Below are 25000 nucleotides of genomic sequence, written 5' to 3'. Positions count from 1 at the left end.
GGTCGCAGGGATGCTGGAGCCTATCCCAGCAGCCATTGGGCGGCAGCTGGGGAAACACCCCGGACAGGCCACCAGGCCATCACAGGGCCGACACACACATACACACAGTCACACCTACGGACAATTTAATATGGCTGATTCACCTGATCTACATGTCTTTGGACTGTAGGAGGAAACCGGAGCACCTGGAGGAAACCCACGCAGACACGGGGAGAACAGGCAAACTCCACACAGACGACAACCTGGGATGACCCCCAAGGTTAGACTACCCCGGAGCTCGAACCCAGGACCTTCTTTGCTGAAAGGCGACTGAGTTAACCACTGCGCCACCATGCCACCCTGCTATAATGATATAAAATCAAAATTCTCTGACATTGAATATGGTGTACCTCAGGGTTCAGTTCTTGGCCCTCTACTTTTCTCTCTTTAGATTTCACCTCTTGGCCAAATTATAAACAGTTATGAAATACATTTCCATTGCTATGCTGATGATACTCAGCTGTATGTGCCTATAAGGGACGATGATTGTATTAAATGGACTAACTTAGAGGCCTGCTTGGCTGCTGTGAAAAATTGGATGTCACTGATTTTCCTGCTTTTTAATTCAGATAAAACGAGATGCTGGTCATTGGCCCTGCTAGACACAGACACCAATTTGATCAAGTAACGATAACGATCACAACTCTGTGGTTTCACAAAGTGTGGCAGCCAAAAATCTTGGTGTTACGTTTGATCCCAGCCTTTCCTTTGATAAGCACATTAAAGAAATCACCAAGACTGCCTTTTTCCACTTAAGTAACATAGCTAAAATTCAGTCTCTCCTGTCCATGGCTGATGCAGAGACTCTAATACATGCATTTGTTTCATCCAGACCTGATTACTGTAAGGTTCTGTTCTCAGGTCTGCCACATGCTAGTACTAAAAGTCTTCAGATGGTTCAGAATGCTGCTGCTAGAACCCTAACTAAAACTAGGAAATGTGACCATATTACACCAATTCTTGCCTCCCTTCATTGGCTTCCTATCCATGTTAGATCAGAATACAAGGTGCTTCTGCTGACTTATAATAAAATCCTAAATGGTCTTGCCCCATCCTACCTGTCTGATCTCCTTAAACCTTACATGCCATCTCGAGCTCTTCGTTCTAAAATACAGGGCTCCTGTGTGTACCCCAAGTTAAAAAGAAGTCAGCTGGTGGCAGCAGGGCCTTTTCCTATCGGGCCCCGTTCTTGTGGAATAACCTGCCTGCTGCCATCAGACCATCAGAGTCTGTTGAGTCTTTAAATCCAAACTTAAAACCTTAAATCCAAACTTAAAACTTTAAATCCAAACTTAAAACTCATCTTTTTGTCTTAACTTACAATTAGTTGTCTTTAAGTTGAGTGCTTCACCACCTGTACTGCATGGCGGGTCGGTTTCTGCCTCAATGAATATACCATATATATATGGTATCGTATACATATATACTGTTCTGTCAATGAGATTATAGAGCATAGATTATAGAGTATAGATGATAAAGTATTGATTATTGACTATTGCAAACTGTTCTCTTCTCTCATGTCTTTTGTCTCTCTGAATGATGTCTTCTCCTTTCTCTTCTTCTGTGTGTGAATGGTGTGAAGTGAGTCTCCCTTGTGTGCACATGCAGTCGGTCCTCCTCCCAGGTCTCCATGGTGATGGTGGTCACGTGGCTCAGGTCCTGGGCTGTTCTGCTGGTGTCTGGACACTGCTTGGCATCCTCCTCATCATATTCTTCATGTATTTCATAATTCCATTATAACTGTGTCATCCTCTTTCAGTGTTGTATTGTGTAAATAGTGTAACCACAACATCATGGCACGTTGTGCGTCTTGGGAGAGAGATCCTCCCCTGCTGCTCTCCCTGAGCTTTCTTCCTGGTGCTCCTCCCTGTTAAAGGTTTTAGGGAGGTGTTCCTTATCCGATGAGAGGGTCTAAGGACAGGATGTTGTGTTGCTGTAAAGCCCCCTGAGGCACATGTGTAATTTGTGATATTGGGCTACACAAATAAAATGACTTGACTTGACTTGCTGCCCAATGTATCCACCCCTTGACAGGTGTGGTTGTAACGAGGAACTCTGTCCTTCACTCACCTGTCAGTTGTTTTCCTGTTTTGGCTGCTCGGTGTATGTTAGTTAGGAATGAAATGAACTGTGATTGTAGTTCACTTACATGCTTGATGACATTTTCGTTGGACTGGATGATGGTTGTGCCAAGGCGGCTCTCCGTTTCCTCTGTACGGCTTGTCTCCTGTGTCGGGGTTCATTCAGCAGGGTTCATATTCAGTTTGTAGCATAAGAAAAACACAGTTTCTGCAGCTGCTTGTTGTTATGAAGGAGAGGGCCGATAGTACCAATGTAATGATTATTATCATTATTGTTGTTATTATCAACATTATTATTGTCAATATTAGTATTATTACCTCCTCTGCCGTGTGTGATGGACGGCCAGCCTCCTCTTCAGAACTGCGTTTGCCATCCAGACTGGGAGGGTGGGTCGGCCTGGTGCTGTGGTTGTCTGTCTGGAGAGATGGGATAAGACTAAACCAGCACCTGCGTCTAGAGGTCACTCCAGTTCTGCTTGCACCGCATGCACACGTCATGACTTCCTGCTCACGTCAGCCTCTGGGAAGGTGAGCCAACATTGTGTCCCAAGTAGAAAAAGAGGTCATATACTTTTCCCGTTAGTCACTTCGGAGACACCAAACTCAGTTAGGCCTCTGAAAAGCTCTTCTTTTCAGCAGTCAGGGGGTGACTGTACAGAAAAGTGCACACGGGCGCAGTGACGCGTTACCGGTCCGCCGTTTGCATGAGGTGGCGGGAGGCAGAAGTGTTGCATGCTTACCTGAGGGAGCTCGCCCTGCTCCTCCGTCATGTTGTCCAACTCCGTTTGTCTGCGGACGGAATCATCCTCCAGAATCTGATTCAAGCCCGAGTCCACTATCTCAGGGAGAATGCCGTAGACGGGTGTCACGAGAGCCAGAACCAGCAGGACCCACCGCAACATCGTGCCGCATCTGCCGCGTGTGCCGTGCAGCAGCAAGACGCAGGACGCAGCAGTAGGACGCAGCGCGCAGGACGCAGCAGCAGGACGCAGCAGGACGCAGCGCGCAGCAGGGCGCAGGACGCAGCAGCGCGCAGGGCGTGGCGGCGCGCAGGACGCAGCAGGACGCAGCAGGACGCAGCAGGACGCAGCAGGACGCAGCAGGACGCAGGGCGTGGCGGCGCGCAGGACGCAGCAGGACGCAGGACGCAGCAGGACGCAGGACGCAGCAGGACGCAGCAGGACGCAGGACGCAGCAGCGCGCAGGACGCAGCAGGACGCAGGACGCAGCAGCGCGCTGGGCGTGGCGGCGCGTCCTCCCTCAGCAGCTGCGTGTGTTCTTCCGCAGCCTGGCGTCCTTCGGGTGGGGCGCTGCTGGGACTCTTCGTGTTGGGTCTCAGATCGTCCGTGGGGGTCTGTAAAACCGCCTAACGTCCGACAGTGTGAAACGGGTCCCCGCTGGTGGAGCGGAAATGCTTCGTAAAAAAGAAACAACTCTGCAAAGAGGTTTTCACCGAAACCCAACAGCCGCTAGTTTACCAGCCGATCACACGCCAGTGATTTCAGCAACCGCCCCTCTCATGGTGCATGTTGGTGCCTTGGCCACAAGATGGCGACACCGGCCCCGATGACGATGAACACACCGCGTTCACCGGAGGATTGGCCAGCTTTACTGTTATCAGGCTGTGTGTGTGTGTGTGTGTGTGTGTGTGTGTGTGTGTGTGTGTGTGTGTGTGTGTGTGTGTGTGGGCGGGCCGAGCAAACGTCGCGGCGGCTGCTGCAGTGTTGGTTTCTATTGGAGGTTTGAGCTGGGGAGCCCCGCCCTCCTGGGGAGCCCCGCCCTCCCGGGACGACAGAGACGGAGCGAGCGTGTGATGGACAGATGACTGGCGGAGCAGCGCCGGCTCGGCTCGGCTCGGCTCGGCTCGGCTCTGTACTGCTGCTCCTCAACGTGCCTTCCACGACTTGCCTCCTCCACCCGGACAGCTGGACAGACTGCTGTGGTTTCCCCTCGTCCCCACCAGGTCAGTCGGCGCGTTTCTTCTGCTGCTTCTACGTTGATTCCGGCTCTGATGCCAAGTTGTGGTCCGACACCGTGGCGCTGTGTGGGTTTGTGGAGCTCTTATCTCAGCTGGTGTCATGGGGAACTGCTGCATGTGTAACTTCTGATCCGGTCTCGGGCTCTTGGTTTGCTCTCTGATCCGGTCTCGGGCTCTTGGTTTGGTCTCTGATCCGGTCTCGGGCTCTTGGTTTGGTCTCTGATCCGGTCTCGGGCTCTTGGTTTGGTCTCTGATCCGGTCTCGGGCTCTTGGTTTGGTCTCTGATCCGGTCTCGGGCTCTTGGTTTGGTCTCTGATCCGGTCTCTTGGTTTGGTCTCTGATCCGGTCTCGGGCTCTTGGTTTGGTCTCTGATCCGGTCTCGGGCTCTTGGTTTGGTCTCTGATCCGGTCTTTTGGTTTGGTCTCTGATCCGGTCTCGGGCTCTTGGTTTGGTCTCTGATCCGGTCTCGGGCTCTTGGTTTGGTCTCTGATCCGGTCTCGGGCTCTTGGTAAATACCATGACTGAGTGAGGAACGCGTGGCTTTCAGACAGCCAGCTGCAGCTCGCAGACTGTCAGTGTTTCCATGTGCTGCTGTAAAGGTGTGTAAAGGTGTGTAAATGTGTAAAGGTGTGTAAATGTGTAAAGGTGTGTAACGGTGTGTAAAGGTGTGTAAAGGTGCGTAACGGTGTGTAAAGGTGTGTAAAGGTGTGTAAATGTGTAAAGGTGTGTAACGGTGTGTAAAGGTGTGTAAAGGCGTAAAGTTGTGTAAAGGTGTGTGTAAAGGTGTGTAAAGGCGTAAAGGGGTGTAAAGTTGTGTAAAGGTGTGTAAAGGGGTGTAAAGGTGTATAAAGGTGTAAAGGTGTGTAAAGGGGTGTAAAGGTGTGTAAAGGTGTAAAGTTGTGTAAAGGGGTGTAAAGGTGTGTAAAGGTGTGTAAAGGTGTAAATGTGTGTAAAGGTGTGTAAAGGGGTGTAAAGGTGTGTAAAGGTGTGTAAAGGTGTGTGTAAAGGTGTGTGTAAAGGTGTGTAAAGTTGTGTAAAGGTGTGTAAAGGTGTGTAAAGGTGTAAAGGTGTGTAAAGGTGTAAAGTTGTGTAAAGGTGTGTAAAGGGGTGTAAAGTTGTGTGAAGGTGTGTAAAGGTGTGTGTAAAGGTGTGTGTCTGAGGCACATGCAGCTGTTGTTGTTGAAGTGTCTGTTAACACGTGGCCCGTTCAGTGGTTCTACCGTCTTATAAGAACTGGGAAGACACCTGGTTCCAGACTCCAGTCTGTCAGTCTGGACACAGGCTGCTTCTGTCAGTCCACGTCCATCTTCTGTTTCAGCTGCTCTTCCTTTGCCTTTCTATCGTGTCTGAGCAGCTCGGATGTCACTCAGCTCAAACATCCCTTCAGCATCCCTATGTGCACGTCATGACGTATGTATTTCATACCATGACGTCATGACGTGTGCATGTCGTGACGTCACGAAGTGTGTATTTCATACCATGACGTGTGTATTTCATACCACGACGTCATGACGTGTGCATTTCATACCATGACGTCATGACTTGTGCATTTCATACCATGACGTCATGACGTGTGTATGTCGTGACGTCATAACGTGTGTATTTCATACCATGACGTCATGACTTGTGCATTTCATACCATGACGTCACGACGTGTGCGTGTCGTGACGTCACGACGTGTGCATTTCATGTCATGACGTGTGTATGTCGTGACGTCATAACGTGTGTATTTCATACCATGACGTCATGACGTGTGCATTCCATACGTGACGTCATGACGTGTGCGTTTCATACCATGACGTCATGACTTGTGCATTTCATACCATGGCGTCACGACGTGTGCGTGTCGTGACGTCACGACGTGTGCATTTCATACCATGACGTCATGACGTGTGTATGTCGTGACGTCATAACGTGTGTGTTTCATACCATGACGTCATGGCGTGTGCATTCCATACCATTACGTCATGGCGTGTGCGTGTCGTGACGTCATGACGTGTGCGTTTCATACCATGACGTCATGACGTGTGCATTTCATACCATGACGTCATGACGTGTGCATGTTTTGACGTGTGCATGTCATGACGTCATGACGTGTGGCTGTTGTAACATGTGCATGTCAGTGGGCTGCTGGAGGGAGGTGTGTGTCCTGACAGTATATGTGTGTACTGACAGTATATGTGTGTACTGACAGTAAATGTGCGTACTGAAAGTATTGTAACGTACACGAATAAGTAGACACGCTAGCTCTTGAATAACGGGTCTGACCCTGTAGTCGACTGGTTAACGTTGTCGCCCGCAGTGCGGGAGATACGGGTTCGCGTCCCAGCTGTGGTGACCGTTCCCATGTGTGTACTGGCAGTATGTGTGTGTACTGACAGTATGTGTGTGTGTACTGGCAGTATGTGTGCGTACTGACAGTATGTGTGCGTACTGACAGTATGTGTGTGTAATGGCAGTATGTGTGTACTGACAGTATGTGTGTGTGTACTGGCAGTATGTGTGCGTACTGACAGTATGTGTGTGTACTGACAGTATGTGTGTGTGTACTGGCAGTATGTGTGCGTACTGACAGTATGTGTGCGTACTGACAGTATGTGTGTGTACTGACAGTATGTGCGTACTGACAGTATGTGTGTGTGTACTGACAGTATGTGTGTGTAATGGCAGTATGTGTGTGTACTGACAGTATGTGTGCGTACTGACAGTATGTGTGCGTACTGACAGTATGTGTGTGTACTGACAGTATGTGTGTACTGACAGTATGTGTGCGTACTGGCAGTATGTGTGTGTACTGGCAGTATGTGTGTGTGTACTGACAGTATGTGTGTGTGTACTGACAGTATGTGTGTGTGTAATGGCAGTATGTGTGTGTACTGACAGTATGTGTGTACTGACAGTATGTGTGTGTACTGGCAGTATGTGTGCGTACTGGCAGTATGTGTGCGTACTGACAGTATGTGTGCGTACTGACAGTATGTGTGTGTACTGACAGTATGTGTGTGTACTGATAGTATGTGTGCGTACTGACAGTATGTGTGCGTACTGGCAGTATGTGTGTACTGACAGTATGTGTGCGTACTGGCAGTATGTGTGCGTACTGACAGTATGTGTGTGTACTGGCAGTATGTATGTACTGACAGTATGTGTGCGTACTGACAGTATGTGTGTACTGGCAGTATGTGTGCGTACTGACAGTATGTGTGCGTACTGGCAGTATGTGTGTACTGACAGTATGTGTGCGTACTGGCAGTATGTGTGCGTACTGGCAGTATGTATGTACTGACAGTATGTGTGCGTACTGGCAGTATGTGTGCGTACTGACAGTATGTGTGCGTACTGGCAGTATGTGTGTGTACTGACAGTATGTGTGCGTACTGACAGTATGTGTGCGTACTGGCAGTATGTATGTACTGGCAGTATGTGTGCGTACTGACAGTATGTGTGCGTACTGGCAGTATGTATGTGTACTGACAGTATGTGTGCGTACTGACAGTATGTGTGTGTACTGACAGTATGTGTGTGTACTGATAGTATGTGTGCGTACTGACAGTATGTGTGCGTACTGGCAGTATGTGTGTACTGACAGTATGTGTGCGTACTGGCAGTAGGTGTGCGTACTGACAGTATGTGTGTGTACTGGCAGTATGTATGTACTGACAGTATGTGTGCGTACTGACAGTATGTGTGTACTGGCAGTATGTGTGCGTACTGACAGTATGTGTGCGTACTGGCAGTATGTGTGTACTGACAGTATGTGTGCGTACTGGCAGTATGTGTGCGTACTGGCAGTATGTGTGCGTACTGGCAGTATGTATGTACTGACAGTATGTGTGCGTACTGACAGTATGTGTGCGTACTGGCAGTATGTGTGTGTACTGACAGTATGTGTGCGTACTGACAGTATGTGTGCGTACTGGCAGTATGTATGTACTGGCAGTATGTGTGTGTACTGGCAGTATGTGTGCGTACTGACAGTATGTGTGCGTACTGGCAGTATGTATGTACTGGCAGTATGTGTGCGTACTGACAGTATGTGTGCGTACTGGCAGTATGTATGTGTACTGACAGTATGTGTGTGTACTGGCAGTATGTGTGCGTACTGACAGTATGTGTGCGTACTGGCAGTATGTATGTACTGACAGTATGTGTGCGTACTGACAGTATGTGTGCGTACTGGCAGTATGTATGTACTGGCAGTATGTGTGCGTACTGGCAGTATGTGTGCGTACTGGCAGTATGTGTGTACTGACAGTATGTGTGCGTACTGGCAGTATGTGTGTGTACTGGCAGTATGTGTGTGTACTGGCAGTATGTGTGTGTACTGACAGTATGTGTGCGTACTGGCAGTATGTGTGTGTACTGGCAGTATGTGTGTACTGACAGTATGTGTGTACTGGCAGTATGTGTGTGTACTGACAGTATGTGTGTGTACTGGCAGTATGTGTGTGTACTGGCAGTATGTGTGTGTACTGACAGTATGTGTGCGTACTGGCAGTATGTGTGCGTACTGACAGTATGTGTGCGTACTGGCAGTATGTGTGTGTAATGGCAGTATGTGTGTGTACTGACAGTATGTGTGTGTACTGACAGTATGTGTGCGTACTGGCAGTATGTGTGCGTACTGACAGTATGTGTGTGTACTGGAAGTATGTGTGTGTAATGGCAGTATGTGTGCGTACTGACAGTATGTGTGCGTACTGGCAGTATGTGTGTGTACTGACAGTATGTGTGTGTACTGACAGTATGTGTGCGTACTGGCAGTATGTGTGCGTACTGACAGTATGTGTGTGTACTGGAAGTATGTGTGTGTAATGGCAGTATGTGTGTGTACTGACAGTATATGTGTGTACTGACAGTATGTGTGTGTACTGACAGTATGTGTGTGTACTGGCAGTATGTGTGTGTAATGGCAGTATGTGTGTGTACTGACAGTATATGTGTGTACTGACAGTATGTGTGTGTACTGACAGTATGTGTGTGTACTGACAGTATGTGTGTGTGTACTGGCAGTACGTGTGTACTGACAGTATGTGTGTGTACTGTCAGTACACACGTACTGGCAGTACGTGTGTACTGACAGTATGTGTGTGTACTGGCAGTACGTGTGTGTGTACTGGCAGTATGTGTGTGTACTGGCAGTACGTGTGTACTGACGGTATGTGTGTGTACTGGCAGTATGTGTGTGTACTGACAGTACGTGTGTACTGACGGTATGTGTGTGTACTGGCAGTACGTGTGTACTGACGGTATGTGTGTGTACTGGCAGTACGTGTGTACTGACGGTATGTGTGTGTACTGGCAGTACGTGTGTACTGACGGTATGTGTGTGTACTGGCAGTATGTGTGTGTACTGACAGTACGTGTGTACTGACGGTATGTGTGTGTACTGGCAGTACGTGTGTACTGACGGTATGTGTGTGTACTGGCAGTATGTGTGTGTACTGACAGTATGTGTGTACTGGCAGTATGTGTGTGTGTACTGACAGTATGTGTGTGTGTACTGGCGGTACGTGTGTGTGTACTGACAGTATGTGTGTGTACTGACAGTATGTGTGTGTAATGGCAGTACGTGTGTGTAATGGCAGTACGTGTGTGTACTGACAGTATGTGTGTGTACTGACAGTATGTGTGTGTAATGGCAGTACGTGTGTGTAATGGCAGTACGTGTGTGTACTGGCAGTACGTGTGTGTGTACTGACAGTATGTGTGTGTACTGACAGTATGTGTGTACTGACAGTATGTGTGTGTGTACTGACAGTATGTGTGCGTACTGATAGTATGTGTGTGTACTGACAGTATGTGTGTGTACTGGCAGTACGTGTGTGTAATGGCAGTACGTGTGTGTACTGACAGTATGTGTGTGTGTACTGGCAGTATGTGTGTGTGTACTGACAGTATGTGTGTGTGTACTGACAGTATGTGTGTGTGTACTGGCAGTATGTGTGTGTAATGGCAGTACGTGTGTGTAATGGCAGTACGTGTGTGTACTGACAGTATGTGTGTGTAATGGCAGTACGTGTGTGTAATGGCAGTACGTGTGTGTGCTGACAGTATGTGTGTGTACTGACAGTATGTGTGTGCTGACAGTATGTGTGTGTAATGGCAGTACGTGTGTGTAATGGCAGTACGTGTGTGTGCTGACAGTATGTGTGTGTACTGACAGTATGTGTGTGTAATGGCAGTATGTGTGTGTAATGGCAGTACGTGTGTGTGCTGACAGTATGTGTGTGTACTGACAGTATGTGTGTGTAATGGCAGTACGTGTGTGTAATGGCAGTACGTGTGTGTACTGGCAGTACGTGTGTGTGTACTGACAGTATGTGTGTGTACTGACAGTATGTGTGTACTGACAGTATGTGTGTGTACTGGCGGTACGTGTGTGTGTACTTACAGTATGTGTGTGTGTACTGACAGTATGTGTGCGTACTGGCAGTACGTGTGTGTGTAATGGCAGTACGTGTGTGTACTGACAGTATATGTGTGTACTTACAGTATGTGTGTGTGTACTGGCGGTATGTGTGTGTGTACTGACAGTATGTGTGTGTGTACTGGCAGTATGTGTGTGTGTACTGGCAGTATGTGTGTGTGTACTGACAGTATGTGTGTGTGTACTGGCGGTATGTGTGTGTGTACTGACAGTATGTGTGTGTGTACTGACAGTATGTGTGTGTACTGGCAGTATGTGTGTGTGTACTGACAGTACGTGTGTGTGTATTGGCAGTATGTGTGTGTACTGGCAGTATGTGTGTGTACTGACAGTATGTGTGTGTGTATTGGCAGTATGTGTGTGTACTGGCAGTACGTGTGTGTACTGGCAGTACGTGTGTACTGACGGTATGTGTGTGTACTGGCAGTACGTGTGTACTTACGGTATGTGTGTGTGTACTGACAGTATGTGTGCGTACTGACAGTATGTGTGTGTGTACTGGCAGTACGTGGGCCACCTCGTTACTGACGTGGCTGTGTGATGTGTGATTGACAGGTCAGTGTGACAGGGGGATCAGAGAGGGTCCTTGGTGGGAGTTGGACACGTGGCAGAGAGGTGGGTCCTTCTTAAAGGTGCCAGGTGTGCTGGAGGAAGACAGTGACCAGACGCCGCGGCTCATCACACTCAGGTCCACCGAGCCTGTGCTGAAGGTCACGTGCGGAGGGAGCCCCGTCATCTGGTCCGAGGGTCCTCATGACCCCGCCTCTCAACAGGAAGAGGCGGGGTCAAACCACGCAGTTACAAACAACAGATGGACATCCTCTCTGAAGAACCGCTGGTTAATGCTTCTGCAGACGGTCCAGTAGGGTCTGGTCCCGTAGGGTCTGGTCCAGTAAGGTCTAGTCCAGTAGGGTCTGGTCCAGTAGGGTCTGGTCCAGTAGGGTCTGGTCCCGTAGGGTCTGGTCCCGTAGGGTCTGGTCCAGTAGGGTCTGGTCCAGTAGGGTCTGCTCCCATAGGGTCTGGTCCAGTAGGGTCTGGTCCCGTAGGGTCTGGTCCAGTAGGGTCTGCTCCCATAGGGTCTGCTCCCATAGGGTCTGGTCCAGTAGGGTCTGGTCCAGTAGGGTCTGGTCCAGTAGGGTCTGGTCCCGTAGGGTCTGGTCCAGTAAGGTCTAGTCCAGTAGGGTCTAGTCCAGTAGGGTCTGCTCCCATAGGGTCTGGTCCAGTAGGGTCTGGTCCAGTAGGGTCTGGTCCAGTAGGGTCTGGTCCCGTAGGGTCTGGTCCAGTAGGGTCTGGTCAGGGCCAGGAAAGTGTGTCTGCTGTGCTGTGAGTCAGCACACGGAGGAGACGATGACGGTTTGTTCCGGAACAGTTTGAGACGTGTTGAGCAAACAGCCTCATTTCCCCTGACCACTTGTCCAGTGAGTAACAACTTCCTCGGTGTGTGTGTGTGTGTGTGTGTGTGTGTGTGTGTGTGTGTGTGTGTGTGTGTGTGTGTGTGTGCGTGCGTGTGTGTGCGTGCGTGCGTGCGTGTGTGTGTGTGTGTGTGTGTGTGTGTGTGTGTGTGATGGATGGTGAGTCATTGCCGTGGCGGTTGGAGTGTTTGTGTGAGCACCTGGAGAAGCCATGCGGCCAGCTTAATGAAAGCGGGGGGAAGTGGGAGGCGGTGGAGGTGGAGGTGGAGGTCCGCCTCGCCTCGCCTCTCCTTGCCTCGCCTCCACGCTGACCTGCGGCCACATTCCTTCCACGCCGTGCTGGAATTTCCTCTGGAATGTGCAATTCCGTGTGTCATTCATGGGCTGCATGTGAAAAGGCCCAGTAAACAACCAAGGGCGCTGGAAGAGAGGCTTGGCCAGGCTTGGCCAGGCTTGGCCAGGCTTGGCCAGGCTTGGCCTCCGTCCGGCCGGCCGGCCGGCGCTGCGAGGACCAGAGGCGTGAGGCTGTGTCTGCACAGACAAGCACAGACAGATTAATTAAGATGTCAGCTGGGTCTGTCATTCACCCTCCTCCACCTCCACGAGCCCGAACTGCGCTCCTCGCTCCTCTCTTTGCATTTCCACCTTCGTCTGACAGCATCCGTGCGGACCGCTGACCTGGGAGTCAGAACTACAGAACTGCAGAGTGCTGATTATTATTTTCTCCTCGTGGGAGTGGAGTCACACGGGCACGGCAGAACCAGCCCGACTTCGCTCAGACACGCTCTCGTCCAAACTCCCACAGCTGCTCTCACCCCAACCGGCCCAGAAGAACCCGTAATGAGGAGGTTGAAAGCTGCTTCCTCTGCAGCGGCTTGCACAGCGGCAGATGTTCTGCCAGCTTCTCCTTTTCCACTTTGTAATTAGTGGCAAGCTGCAGTTTAACTGCAAAGCAGCACGCACGCACCAGAACAGCACCAGAACAGCAGCAGAACAGCAGCAGAACAGCACCAGAACAGCAGCAGAACAGCAGCAGAACAGCAGCAGAACAGCACCAGAACAGCAGCAGAACAGCAGCAGAACAGCACCAGAACAGCACCAGAACAGCAGCAGGACAGGTCTCTGTGATCAGACAGCCAGATGTAAAGCCCACATCTCCACCCGCCGCAGAGACAAGATTCCTCAAACAATGTCAAGCTGCGCCACTCCATGTAGCCACGCATGTCTGCTGTGTGTGTGTGTGTGTGTGTGTGCGTGTGTGTATGTATACATATATACATATATATATGTATATGTATGTGTATGTGTATGTATGTGTATGTATGTGTGTATATACATACACATATATATGTGTGTGTGTATACACACACATATATATGTATGTATGTATGTATGTATGTATGTATAATATATATACACACATATGTATGTATGTATGTATGTATGTATGTATGTATGTATGTATGTATGCATGCATGCATGTATGTATGTATGTATGTATGTATGTATATATGTATATATGTATGTATATATGTATGTATAAACTTATAAACTTTATCCTTTACTATCAAGAAGGGAGCAAACGAGTCAGGTCTGCTCCTGTGGAAGTGTATTTCTGAGCCGTTGTCGTGGTCACAGACGACTTTACATCCACGTGAGATTCTCCAAAACAAGCCCGGATCAACCCAACAGACAGAGTTCCCACACGTTCTGGAAAACCTGGAACTATATAGACCGGTTTTCCAGTCACGGGAAGTAATAATGATAATTATACTAATAATACACTTTCTGTTTCGTTGTTCTGTTCTGCTGTTGCTGCGGTGTCGAGGAGCGGGAGCTCCAGAAGAACTTTACCCTCTTGTACTTTTATAATCAGCCTCAACAAATAAAGCATCTTGAACCTTTTCAGAACGAGGTTACGAAGTGCTTCACAGAACACGATGACGCAAGAAAGACTGAGAGTAGAATAAAAAGCTCTCACAAGTAACACCGTGGAAGAAGAGCAGGAGGGGAGAAAGCAGGTCGTTACTCAGCAACAGGGACGAGTAAGAGTACCAATACAAACAGTGTCCGTAATACAAACAAATGTCAAACATTTGTAAAAGCATTCATCAAAGGAAAAGTTCTAAGATGTGGGGGCTCTAACAGCAAAAGCCCGATCCCCCTTTGTAACAGACCGAGACCTGGGACAACCCAGCAGGGCTGCAGCTGCAGGGCTTAATGGTGAGAGGGGGTACACCAGGCCCATAAAGTGGAAACGTGTAGGAGCAAGAACTGAAAATGCTCAAGAGTGAAGATCTAAAGAGTCCTCCTGGATATAACACAAAACATGACCAATCAATACATCAATCCCCCAATTAACCAAAAAGTGTCCAGGTCCTCCGTTAGTTTACAAAACTCAAATTCAAACCCGAGACAAGCTACGAGCAGGCCTGCCGTCACATGGAGAGGATCCACTGACTCATGACCCGGGCTCTTGTGTTTCCTTGTTTTCCATATTGATAGTTTTGCTGCTCCTGACAGGAAATTGAGCAGGGTAAGCACTTTCTTCCTTCTGGCCCTGTAACTGTGACCCAAAATAAAAATCTCAAAATTAAAACTTTCATCCAAACCATAAAACCACCTCTCTAATGGAAAATAAACCCACCAACACACGACAGCGAACAACTCCTGCTCTAAACAAAAAGTACATCCCTCCCCAGTGCTTGGATCCAGGTGTACCACATGTCTATGTGTAGCTTTCACCCCATGTAGAATCCTTCACTGGAGGTCACCCGTTCGTTTATTGATGGGCGCTTTGCACAGGTACCACCGCCAGCCTTTCGGTGAAGAGTGTGGACCAAAAACCTCAGCCCACCTCGATGAATTTATCCCTGCCAGAGAGCATGACACTTTAAGGCAGGTGTAATGTCCATCTTTTCTTTTTCTTTTTCCTTTTTTGCCATGGACCCCACCTCTCCCAACACTGGAGGTGCAAAGGAGAGTAAGAGCTCCTCCAGCAGCTGGAGAGGAAGTCAGAGAAGAGAACATGTACTCACATTCATCATCCCACAAGTCAGATAGAGTACAGGTTTCAGCAAAAGCTCTGGGGGCCCTGGCAGGGCTACACGGACCTCCTCCACCAATCTGCAAGCGAGTCCTCATGGACAGGATTCCTGTCCACTTTCCCAAGCTGGCTACTGATGTATGTAGAGGATGGCTCAGCTTGACAATACCAGCCTCACGCAGGCTCGACTTCAGCCTGGGTTATGTCCAGCTCCGAGCCTTTGTCCAGGGGGTTGAAGAGCAGAGGCTCCTCAAAAAGCTACAGAGTTGGTTTGGGTTCCCACTGGGCTCTGAATATCCCCCAGGACTGCAGCAGCCACTGGTAAAGAGGTGTTGTTGTGGTCATGTCTGTTTGGGGCTGTAAAAGGAATAGGTGCTTGTCATTGGGCAGCATGGTGGCCCAGTGGTTAACACTGTTGCCTCACAGCAAGAAGGTCCTGGGTTCGAACCCCAGGCCATCCCAGGTCCTTTCTGTGTGGAGTTTGTATGTTCTCCCAGTGTCTGTGTGGGTTTCCACTTGGTGCTGCGGTTTCCTCCCACCATCAAAAAGACATGCATGGGTTAGTACACCTGCCTGTGCCCCTGACCAAGGCAATAGGGGAAAAGAGCTGGAGTTGGTTCCTGGGCGCTGCACTGCAGCGGCCCACCGCTCCTAGCATAGGATGGATTAAAAACAAAGGTCACATTTCGTTTTATGTATGTACATCCATACATACAATGTATGTTTTATGTATGGTGGTGGTGGTTCTTCTTCTTCTTCTTCTTCTTCGCCAAGTTGGCCAGCCTTCTGCCTTCCTTAACAGTAGCTTGGCTGTGTCTGACCAGATGGTTCTGCAGCAGTATAGCAGTTTCTGTGCAGCCTGAAACCAGGAAACTTTTATTCTGGCTGCAATATAAATGAGCCCCTGTCCTCTTTCCTGCACCGGTAGAAAGTGTGCAGGTGCTTTAAGACAGCGTGGTCCCGACCACAACAAATCCACAATGGTCTTTTGAACTTGTTCTATTAGGCCCCTTGGTGGAGGTGAGACATTTAGTCAGTGCCAAAGGGTCGAGGAAACGAAGTTGTTAGCAACCAGAACTCTTCCCTTTTATGATAACTGGGGTGGCAACCATTTCCATGATGACAGCCAGGCAAACACCTTTTCCACTGTCCCCTCCCAATTCTTTTTCTTTGTATTCGTCATTGCCTTAAAAAATCCCTGTTATCATTTCATTTCTTCATCAAAGCCCACCCACCAGGCTGGGAGCTGCTCCCTCCCTCCTTTGTCTCACCTGTAAGGCCTCACTCTTGTCCCAGTTGACTTTGGTTGAGGAGGCCTTCTTGTATAGTGGCAGGCTATCTAGTAAAACCCTTACATCATGCTGCGTTGTGATGAAGATGTTGACCTCATCTGCCGAGGCTGACACCACTAATGGTGGGTTCTGTTTAATACCAGGTAAAGTAAGTCCATGTAATTGATTTCTTACTCTGCTGAGAAGTGGTGCAATGAATATAGCTGCCCTTAGATAGGACAGCCCTGTCTAACCCCCTCATAACCGGAAGTAGTCTACTTAATCCACCACCCACTTTAACCAAACAAGAAGCATTGTGATACAGAAACCCTGCCAGTGACAAAAACCCCTCACCAAAACCAAAAGCTCCAAGTGTAGAAAATAAAAATACAACAACGATCAAACTTGTGAAAAGCTTTCTCTTGATCCAGTGAAAAAAATCCACATTGACACTGTAGATATTGCACAAATCAAAACATCTCTCATTAATACATGGGCACAGTGGCCCAGTGGACACTGCTGCCTCACAGCAAGAAGGCCCTGGGTTCGAACTCCGGGCCGTCCCGGGTCCTTTCTGTGTGGAGTTTGCAACTTCTCCCTGTGTCTGCATGGGTTTCCTCTGGGTGCGCCGGTTTCCTCCCACCATAAAAAAAGAAAAGAAAAAGACATGCATGTTAAGGTTAATACTCCTGCCTGTGCCCCTGACCAAGGGGCATTAATTTCAGCAAAGCAGGCAATAATTTCTAAAGTTATAAGCAAGTCTTACCTCTGGAACAAGCCCGCCTTGACTGTGGGCTGAATCAGCAGCAGGTTGTGTTTCTGTCCCACAGCTGGGCACACTGCCTGTAACAGGGGAAGTAGAGGCGATTTGTTCTTCAGTCTGCGGTGACAGAGCAAAAATAACTGTGACTAGCTGTCATACCTGTGATCCTTCTCAGTACTAAGTAGCAGACACAACATGGAATTTTGCATGCTGTGCATTCCATGTATCTGCTGTTAGCCAGAAAGAGCTGACCTCGCTTCTCTGGGGGTTCTCCATCACCATTGCCAACATCGCTCCCATAAAGCGTGGGCGCAGCAGACAGCTGTTTAAGACGGCTGTTTTAAGCTTTTCCATCACACGGCCCCGGGGCTTCAAACAGATGCATTTAGTGGTACATTTTCTTTGGATTATTGCATTGTTTACATTTTACTGTAGATATGAGGAGATGGAGCCTTGAAAATACAAATATGAGATCGCAAAATCTATGATAGCATGGCAATTGAAAACTCACAACGTGATTTGAGTTGGCATTAAGGGTCTCGTTGGATTGGAGGGTTTGTGTCACTTCCTCGGACGCGTGCTGGTTTTGTTTGGAGGAGTTTGCTGCTGTTTTTCTGGAATATGACACTCGTCTATTCTGAGCACAGCTTCTGTGAAAGTTGGCTCATGGGCTTCACTACTTCTGCCATACAGTAATACACATCACTATCCAAACCAACAGAAAGCCCTTCTGACATGAGGATGATGGAGGACATCTGATCGCTCAGGACAAACTCCGAGTTTCTATTTGAGTCTCCATCCATCCATCCATTATCCAGGCCGCTTATCCCAATCGGCATCACGGCATGCTGGAGCCTATCCCAGCAGTCATTGGGTGACAGGCGGGGAGACACCCTGGATAGGCCGCCAGGCCCTCACAGGGTCCACACACACACACACACACACACTCACACACACACACACACACACACACACACACACACACACACACACACACACACACACACACACACACATTCACACATAGGGACAACTTAGTACAGCTGATTCATCTGACCTACATGTGGGAGGAAACCGGAGCACCCGGAGGAAACCCACGCAGACACGGGGAGAACTTGCAAACTCCACACAGAGGACGACCCGGGACCACCCCCAAGGTTGGACTACCCCGGGGCTCGAACCCAGGACCTTCTTGCTGTGAGGCGACTGCGCTAACCGCGGTGCCACCGTGCAGTTTATAGGCTGAATATGAAGCTGCCAGGGAAGAGGGAAAGAGGAAGGCCAAAGAGGAAGTGGTGAGGGAGGACATGCAGGTGGCTGGTGTGACAGAGGAAGATGCAGAGGACAGGAAGAGATGGAAACGGATGAACCGCTGTGGCGCCCCCTAACGGGAGCAGCAGAAAGTGGTAGTAGTAGTAGTACTAGTAGTAGTAGTGGTAGTGGTGGTGGTAGTTTTTCAGATTATAGCGGTTCTGTTCAAAATTGCATCGGCCACTGTCTTTTATGCAACAAAATACGTTTTCATTCAGCCCTCATGATGATGCATTCAGTCACTTATTTTCTGTTTAATTGTTGTAAATGAGGCAAATAGAATGCAAGTCGGTAGGGTGAAAACGAAGAAGAAGAGAAAGGAGAAGGAGAAGAAGAAGAAGGTGAAAAGGAGAAGAGGAAACAGAAGGTGAAAAGGAGAAGCAGAAGTAGTAGTAGTAGTGGTGGTGGTGGTGTTTGTCTGAACTATGGTTGTCTGTCCTCCAGATAATGGACATTTAACTGCAGCCATGCAGATAAGAGTGTTTGTACGTTTGGTATGTGGCTGTTTTGGTGCCGGGCGGCGTTTGGAAAGGCAGCCAGACAGCAGGCATAACTGTGCGGGAAGGCCGAGTCTGCGGGTCCAAGTCCACCAGTCAACTGTGTGTGTGTGTGTGTGTGTGTGTGTGTGTGTGTGTGTGTGTGTGTGTGTGTGTGTGTGTGTGTGTGTGTGTGTGTGTGTGTGTGTGTGTGTGTTTTCGGGGGTGTTGTGGCTGCTTATCAGGGCAGAGGGTTCCTTCCGGGTTTTCTTCAGTCCGGTGGGTAATTACTGTGGTTGGCCTGTGTAATGTCGAATTCCAGATTCCCAACACTCCCAGTGCTTCCTTATATTTCAGCTTCCCATTGTGTTCACAGACGTCATGTCACCCGAACACACTTCTGTCATGCCCACTCTGTGTGCTAGCGCCACACTCAGCTACTTAGCTTATAACTATATCCTATAAATATATCTTATACATATATCCTATAACTATGTCCTATAACTATATCCTATAAATATATCTTATACATATATCTTATAACTATATCCTATAACTATATCTTATACATATATCTTATAACTATATCCTATAACTATATCTTACACATATATCCTATAACTATATCCTATACCTATATCTTATGAATATATCCTATAACTATATCCTATAAATATATCCTATAACTATATCTTATAAATATATGCTATAACTATATGCTATAACGATATCCTATACATATATCCTATAACTATATCTTACACATATATCCTATAACTATATCCTATAACTATATCTTATGAATATATCCTATAACTATATCCTATAAATATATCTTACACATACGTATATCCTATAACTATATCCTATAGCTATATCTTACACATATATCCTATAACTATATCCTATAAATATATCCTATAACTATATCTTACACATATATCCTATAACTATATCCTATAACTATATCTTATAAATATATGCTATAACTATATCCTATAACTATATCCTATACATATATCCTATAACTATATCTTACACATATATCCTATAACTATATCTTATGAATATATCGATTAACTATATCCTATAACTATATCTTACACATATATCCTATAACTATATCTTATGAATATATCGATTAACTATATCCTATAACTATATCTTACACATATATCCCATAACTATATCCTATAACTATATCTTACACATATATCCTATAACTATATCTTATGAATATATCGATTAACTATATCCTATAACTATATCTTACACATATATCCTATAACTATATCCTATAACTATATCTTACACATATATCCTATAACTATATCCTATAACTATATCTTACACATATATCCTATAACTATATCCTATAAATATATCCTATAACTATATCCTATAAATATATCTTATACATATATCCTATAAATATATCCTATAACTATATCTTAAACATATATCCTATAACTATATCCTATAAATATATCCTATAACTATATCTTATGAATATATCCTATAAATATATCCTATAACTATATCTTATGAATATATCCTATAACTATATCTTACACATATATCCTATAACTATATCCTATAACTATATCTTACACATATATCCTATAACTATATCCTATAAATATATCTTATACATATATCCTATAAATATATCCTATAACTATATCTTAAACATATATCCTATAACTATATCCTATAAATATATCCTATAACTATATCCTATGAATATATCCTATAACTATACCCTATAAATATATCCTATAACTATGTCTTATACATATATCTTATAAATATATCTTATACATATATCCTATAACTATATCTTATAAATATATGCTATAACTATATCTTATACATATATCCTATAACTATATCCTATAACTATATCTTACACATATATCCTATAACTATGTCCTATAACTATATCCTATAAATATATCTTATACATATATCCTATAACTATATCCTATAACTATATCTTACACATATATCCTATAACTATATCCTATAAATATATCTTATGAATATATCCTATAACTATATCCTATAAAAATATCCTATAACTATATCCTATAACTATATCTTATAAATATATGCTATAACTATATCCTATAACTATATACTATACATATATCCTATAACTATATCTTACACATATATCCTATAACTATATCCTATAACTATATCTTATGAATATATCCTATAACTATATCCTATAAATATATCTTACACATATATCCTATAACTATATCATATAGCTATATCTTACACATATATCCTATAACTATATCCTATAAATATATCCTATAACTATATCCTACACATATATCCTATAACTATATCCTATAACTATATCTTATAAATATACGCTATAACTATATCCTATAACTATATCCTATACATATATCCTATAACTATATCTTACACATATATCCTATAACTATATCTTATGAATATATCGATTAACTATATCCTATAACTATATCTTACACATATATCCTATAACTATATCTTATGAATATATCGATTAACTATATCCTATAACTATATCTTACACATATATCCTATAACTATATCCTATAACTATATCTTACACATATATCCTATAACTATATCCTATAAATATATCCTATAACTATATCTTACACATATATCCTATAACTATATCCTATAACTATATCTTACACATATATCCTATAACTATATCCTATAAATATATCCTATAACTATATCCTATAAATATATCTTATACATATATCCTATAAATATATCCTATAACTATATCTTAAACATATATCCTATAACTATATCCTATAAATATATCCTATAACTATATTTTATGAATATGTCCTATAAATATATCCTATAACTATATCTTATGAATATATCCTATAACTATATCTTACACATATATCCTATAAATATATCCTATAACTATATCCTATAACTATATCTTACACATATATCCTATAACTATATCCTATAACTATATCTTATAAATATATGCTATAACTACATCCTATAACTATATCCTATACATATATCCTATAACTGTGTCTTACACATATATCCTATAACTATATCTTATGAATATATCGATTAACCATATCCTATAACTATATCCTATAACTATATCCTATAACTATATCTTACACATATATCCTATAACTATATCCTATAACTATATCTTACACATATATCCTATAACTATTTCCTATAACTATATCTTATAAATATATCCTATAACTATATCTTACACATATATCCTATAACTATATCCTATAGCTATATCCTATAAATATATCTTATACATATATCCTATAAATATATCCTATAACTATATCTTAAACATATATCCTATAACTATATCCTATAAATATATCCTATAACTATATCTTATGAATATATCCTATAACTATATCCTATAAATATATCATATAACTATGTCTTATACATATATCTTATAAATATATCTAATACATATATCCTATAACTATATCTTATAAATATATGCTATAACTATATCTTATACATATATCCTGTAACTATATCTTATAAATATATGCTATAACTATATCCTATAACTATATCTTATACATATATCCTATAACTATATCTTATAAATATATGCTATAACTATATCTTATACATATATCCTATAACTATATCTTATAAATATATGCTATAACTATGTCTTATACATATATCCTATAACTATATCTTATAACGATCTTATAACTATATCTTATAAATATATCCTATAACTATGTCTTATACATATATCTTATAAATATATCTTATACATATATCCTATAACTATATCTTATAAATATATGCTATAACTATATCTTATACATATATCCTGTAACTATATCTTATAAATATATGCTATAACTATATCCTATAACTATATCTTATACATATATCCTATAACTATATCTTATAAATATATGCTATAACTATATCTTATACATATATCCTATAACTATATCTTATAAATATATGCTATAACTATGTCTTATACATATATCCTATAACTATATCTTATAACGATCTTATAACTATATCTTATAAATATATCCTATAACTATATCTTATATCTTACAATATATCTTATAAATATATCTTATAACTATACCTTATAAAAATATGTTATAACTATATCTTATAAATATATCTTATAACTATCTTATAAAAATATGTTATAACTATATCTTATAAATATGTCTTATAACTATATCTATAACTATATCTTATTAAAATGTTATAACTATATCTTATAACTATATTCTATAACTGTATCTTATTAAAATATGTTATAACTATATCTTATAAATATGTCTTATAACTATATTCTATAACTGTATCTTATTAAAATATGTTATAACTATATCTTATAAATATGTGGTATAACATGTGCCAGTCTTCTGACGTGTTTCTGGTAGTCACGTGACCTCACGTCACTTCCGGCTCTGATGTGACCAGGCTGGATCAAGTCTGTCTGCTGTTCCCACCGCAGCCTGAAGGCCGTGAGCTACCACACTGTTTTCTTTAATTACTATTTTCTGATAACAATAATGTGTGTGTGTCTGTGTGTGTGTGTGTGTGTGTCTGTCTGTGTGTGTGTGTGTCTGTCTGTCTGTGTTTGTGTGTGTGTGGGTGTGTGGGTGTGTGTGTCTGTGTGGGTGGGTGTTTGTGGGTGTGTGGGTGTGTGTGTCTGTGTGTGTCTGTGTGGGTGGGTGTGTGTGGGTGCAGACACGTGTACACCCCCACTTAAGTGTGAGCATGTGCAATCATGTCTGTGTGTGTGTGTGTGTGTGTGTGTGTGTGTGTGTGTGTGTGTGTGTGTGTGTGTGTGTGTTGACGTTATTCTCCAGCAGCCAGGTGTGACAGGGTAACAGGTACATATTTCACATCCCTCACATTCCTCCTGTCTTTCTGGAAGCAGATAGAAGCTGTTAGTCTCTCAGACACACTGCCAAGTACACACATCACATACAGTTAAGACACATAACACACACATCACATACAGTTAACACACATAACACACACATCACATACAGTTAACACACATAACACACACATCACATACAGTTAACACACATAACACACACATCACATACAGTTAACACACATAACACACACATCACATACAGTTAACACACATAACACACATAACACACATAACACACACATCACATACAGTTAACACACATAACACACACATCACATACAGTTAACACACATAACACATACAGTTAACACACATAACACACACATCACATACAGTTAACACACATAACACACACATCACATACAGTTAACACACATAACACACATAACACACATAACACACACATCACATACAGTTAACACACATAACACATACAGTTAACACACATCACATACAGTTAACACACATAACACACACATGACACACACATCGGACAGCGTTAAGTAGAGAATCGTGCATGGAGGCTGGATGGGTGTGCTGGCCTACTCACACCGTGGTCTGGGGTTTAGGCGTTCCACATGGCGGTCTGGGGTTTAGACGTTCCACATGGCGGTCTGGGGTTTAGACGTTCCACGTGGCGGTCTGGGGTTTAGACGTTCCACATGGCGGTCTGGGGTTTAGACGTTCCACATGGCGGTCTGGGGTTTAGGCGTTCCACATGGCGGTCTGGGGTTTAGACGTTCCACGTGGCGGTCTGGGGTTTAGACGTTCCACATGGCGGTCTGGGGTTTAGACGTTCCACATGGCGGTCTGGGGTTTAGACGTTCCACCGTTCCACATGGCGGTCTGGGGTTTAGACGCTCCACATGGCGGTCTGGGGTTTAGACGCTCCACATGGCGGTCTGGGGTTTAGACGTTCCACATGGCGGTCTGGGGTTTAGACGTTCCACATGGCGGTCTGGGGTTTAGACGTTCAACATGGCGGTCTGGGGTTTAGACGTTCCACATGGCGGTCTGGGGTTTAGACGTTCCACATGGCGGTCTGGGGTTTAGACGTTCCACATGGCGGTCTGGGGTTTAGACGTTCCACATGGCGGTCTGGGGTTTAGACGTTCCACATGGCGGTCTGGGGTTTAGACGTTCAACATGGCGGTCTGGGGTTTAGACGTTCCACATGGAGGTCTGGGGTTTAGACGTTCCACATGGCGGTCTGGGGTTTAG

General features: G+C 44.4%; 2 protein-coding genes across 5 annotated transcripts in view; one reads left to right on the top strand and one right to left on the bottom strand.

Annotated features, from left to right (window-relative positions):
* dkk3a (dickkopf WNT signaling pathway inhibitor 3a) overlaps positions 1 to 3098 on the bottom strand; it is a 17902-nt gene extending 14804 nt beyond the window's left edge. For both annotated transcript variants that reach the window (XM_056279021.1, XM_056279022.1), the window contains exons 1-3: positions 2861 to 3098; positions 2439 to 2537; positions 2189 to 2266 (exon numbers count right to left, since the gene is read on the bottom strand). In XM_056279021.1, the coding sequence (XP_056134996.1) occupies positions 2189 to 2266; positions 2439 to 2537; positions 2861 to 3022 (339 nt within the window). In that variant the 5' untranslated portion in view covers positions 3023 to 3098. The remainder of the gene's footprint in view (positions 1 to 2188; positions 2267 to 2438; positions 2538 to 2860) is intronic.
* Positions 3099 to 3831: 733 nt separating this feature from the next.
* The window catches only part of mical2a (microtubule associated monooxygenase, calponin and LIM domain containing 2a), a 127288-nt gene continuing 106119 nt past the window's right edge, over positions 3832 to 25000 (top strand). For all 3 annotated transcript variants that reach the window (XM_056278239.1, XM_056278240.1, XM_056278241.1), the window contains exon 1: positions 3832 to 4083. The gene's annotated coding sequence lies outside the window, so the exon portion shown is untranslated. The remainder of the gene's footprint in view (positions 4084 to 25000) is intronic.

Source organism: Lampris incognitus, chromosome 4 (genome assembly GCF_029633865.1).
Source record: "Lampris incognitus isolate fLamInc1 chromosome 4, fLamInc1.hap2, whole genome shotgun sequence".
Classification (NCBI taxonomy): domain Eukaryota; kingdom Metazoa; phylum Chordata; class Actinopteri; order Lampriformes; family Lampridae; genus Lampris; species Lampris incognitus.
This window is presented reverse-complemented; position numbering and strand designations above follow the sequence as displayed.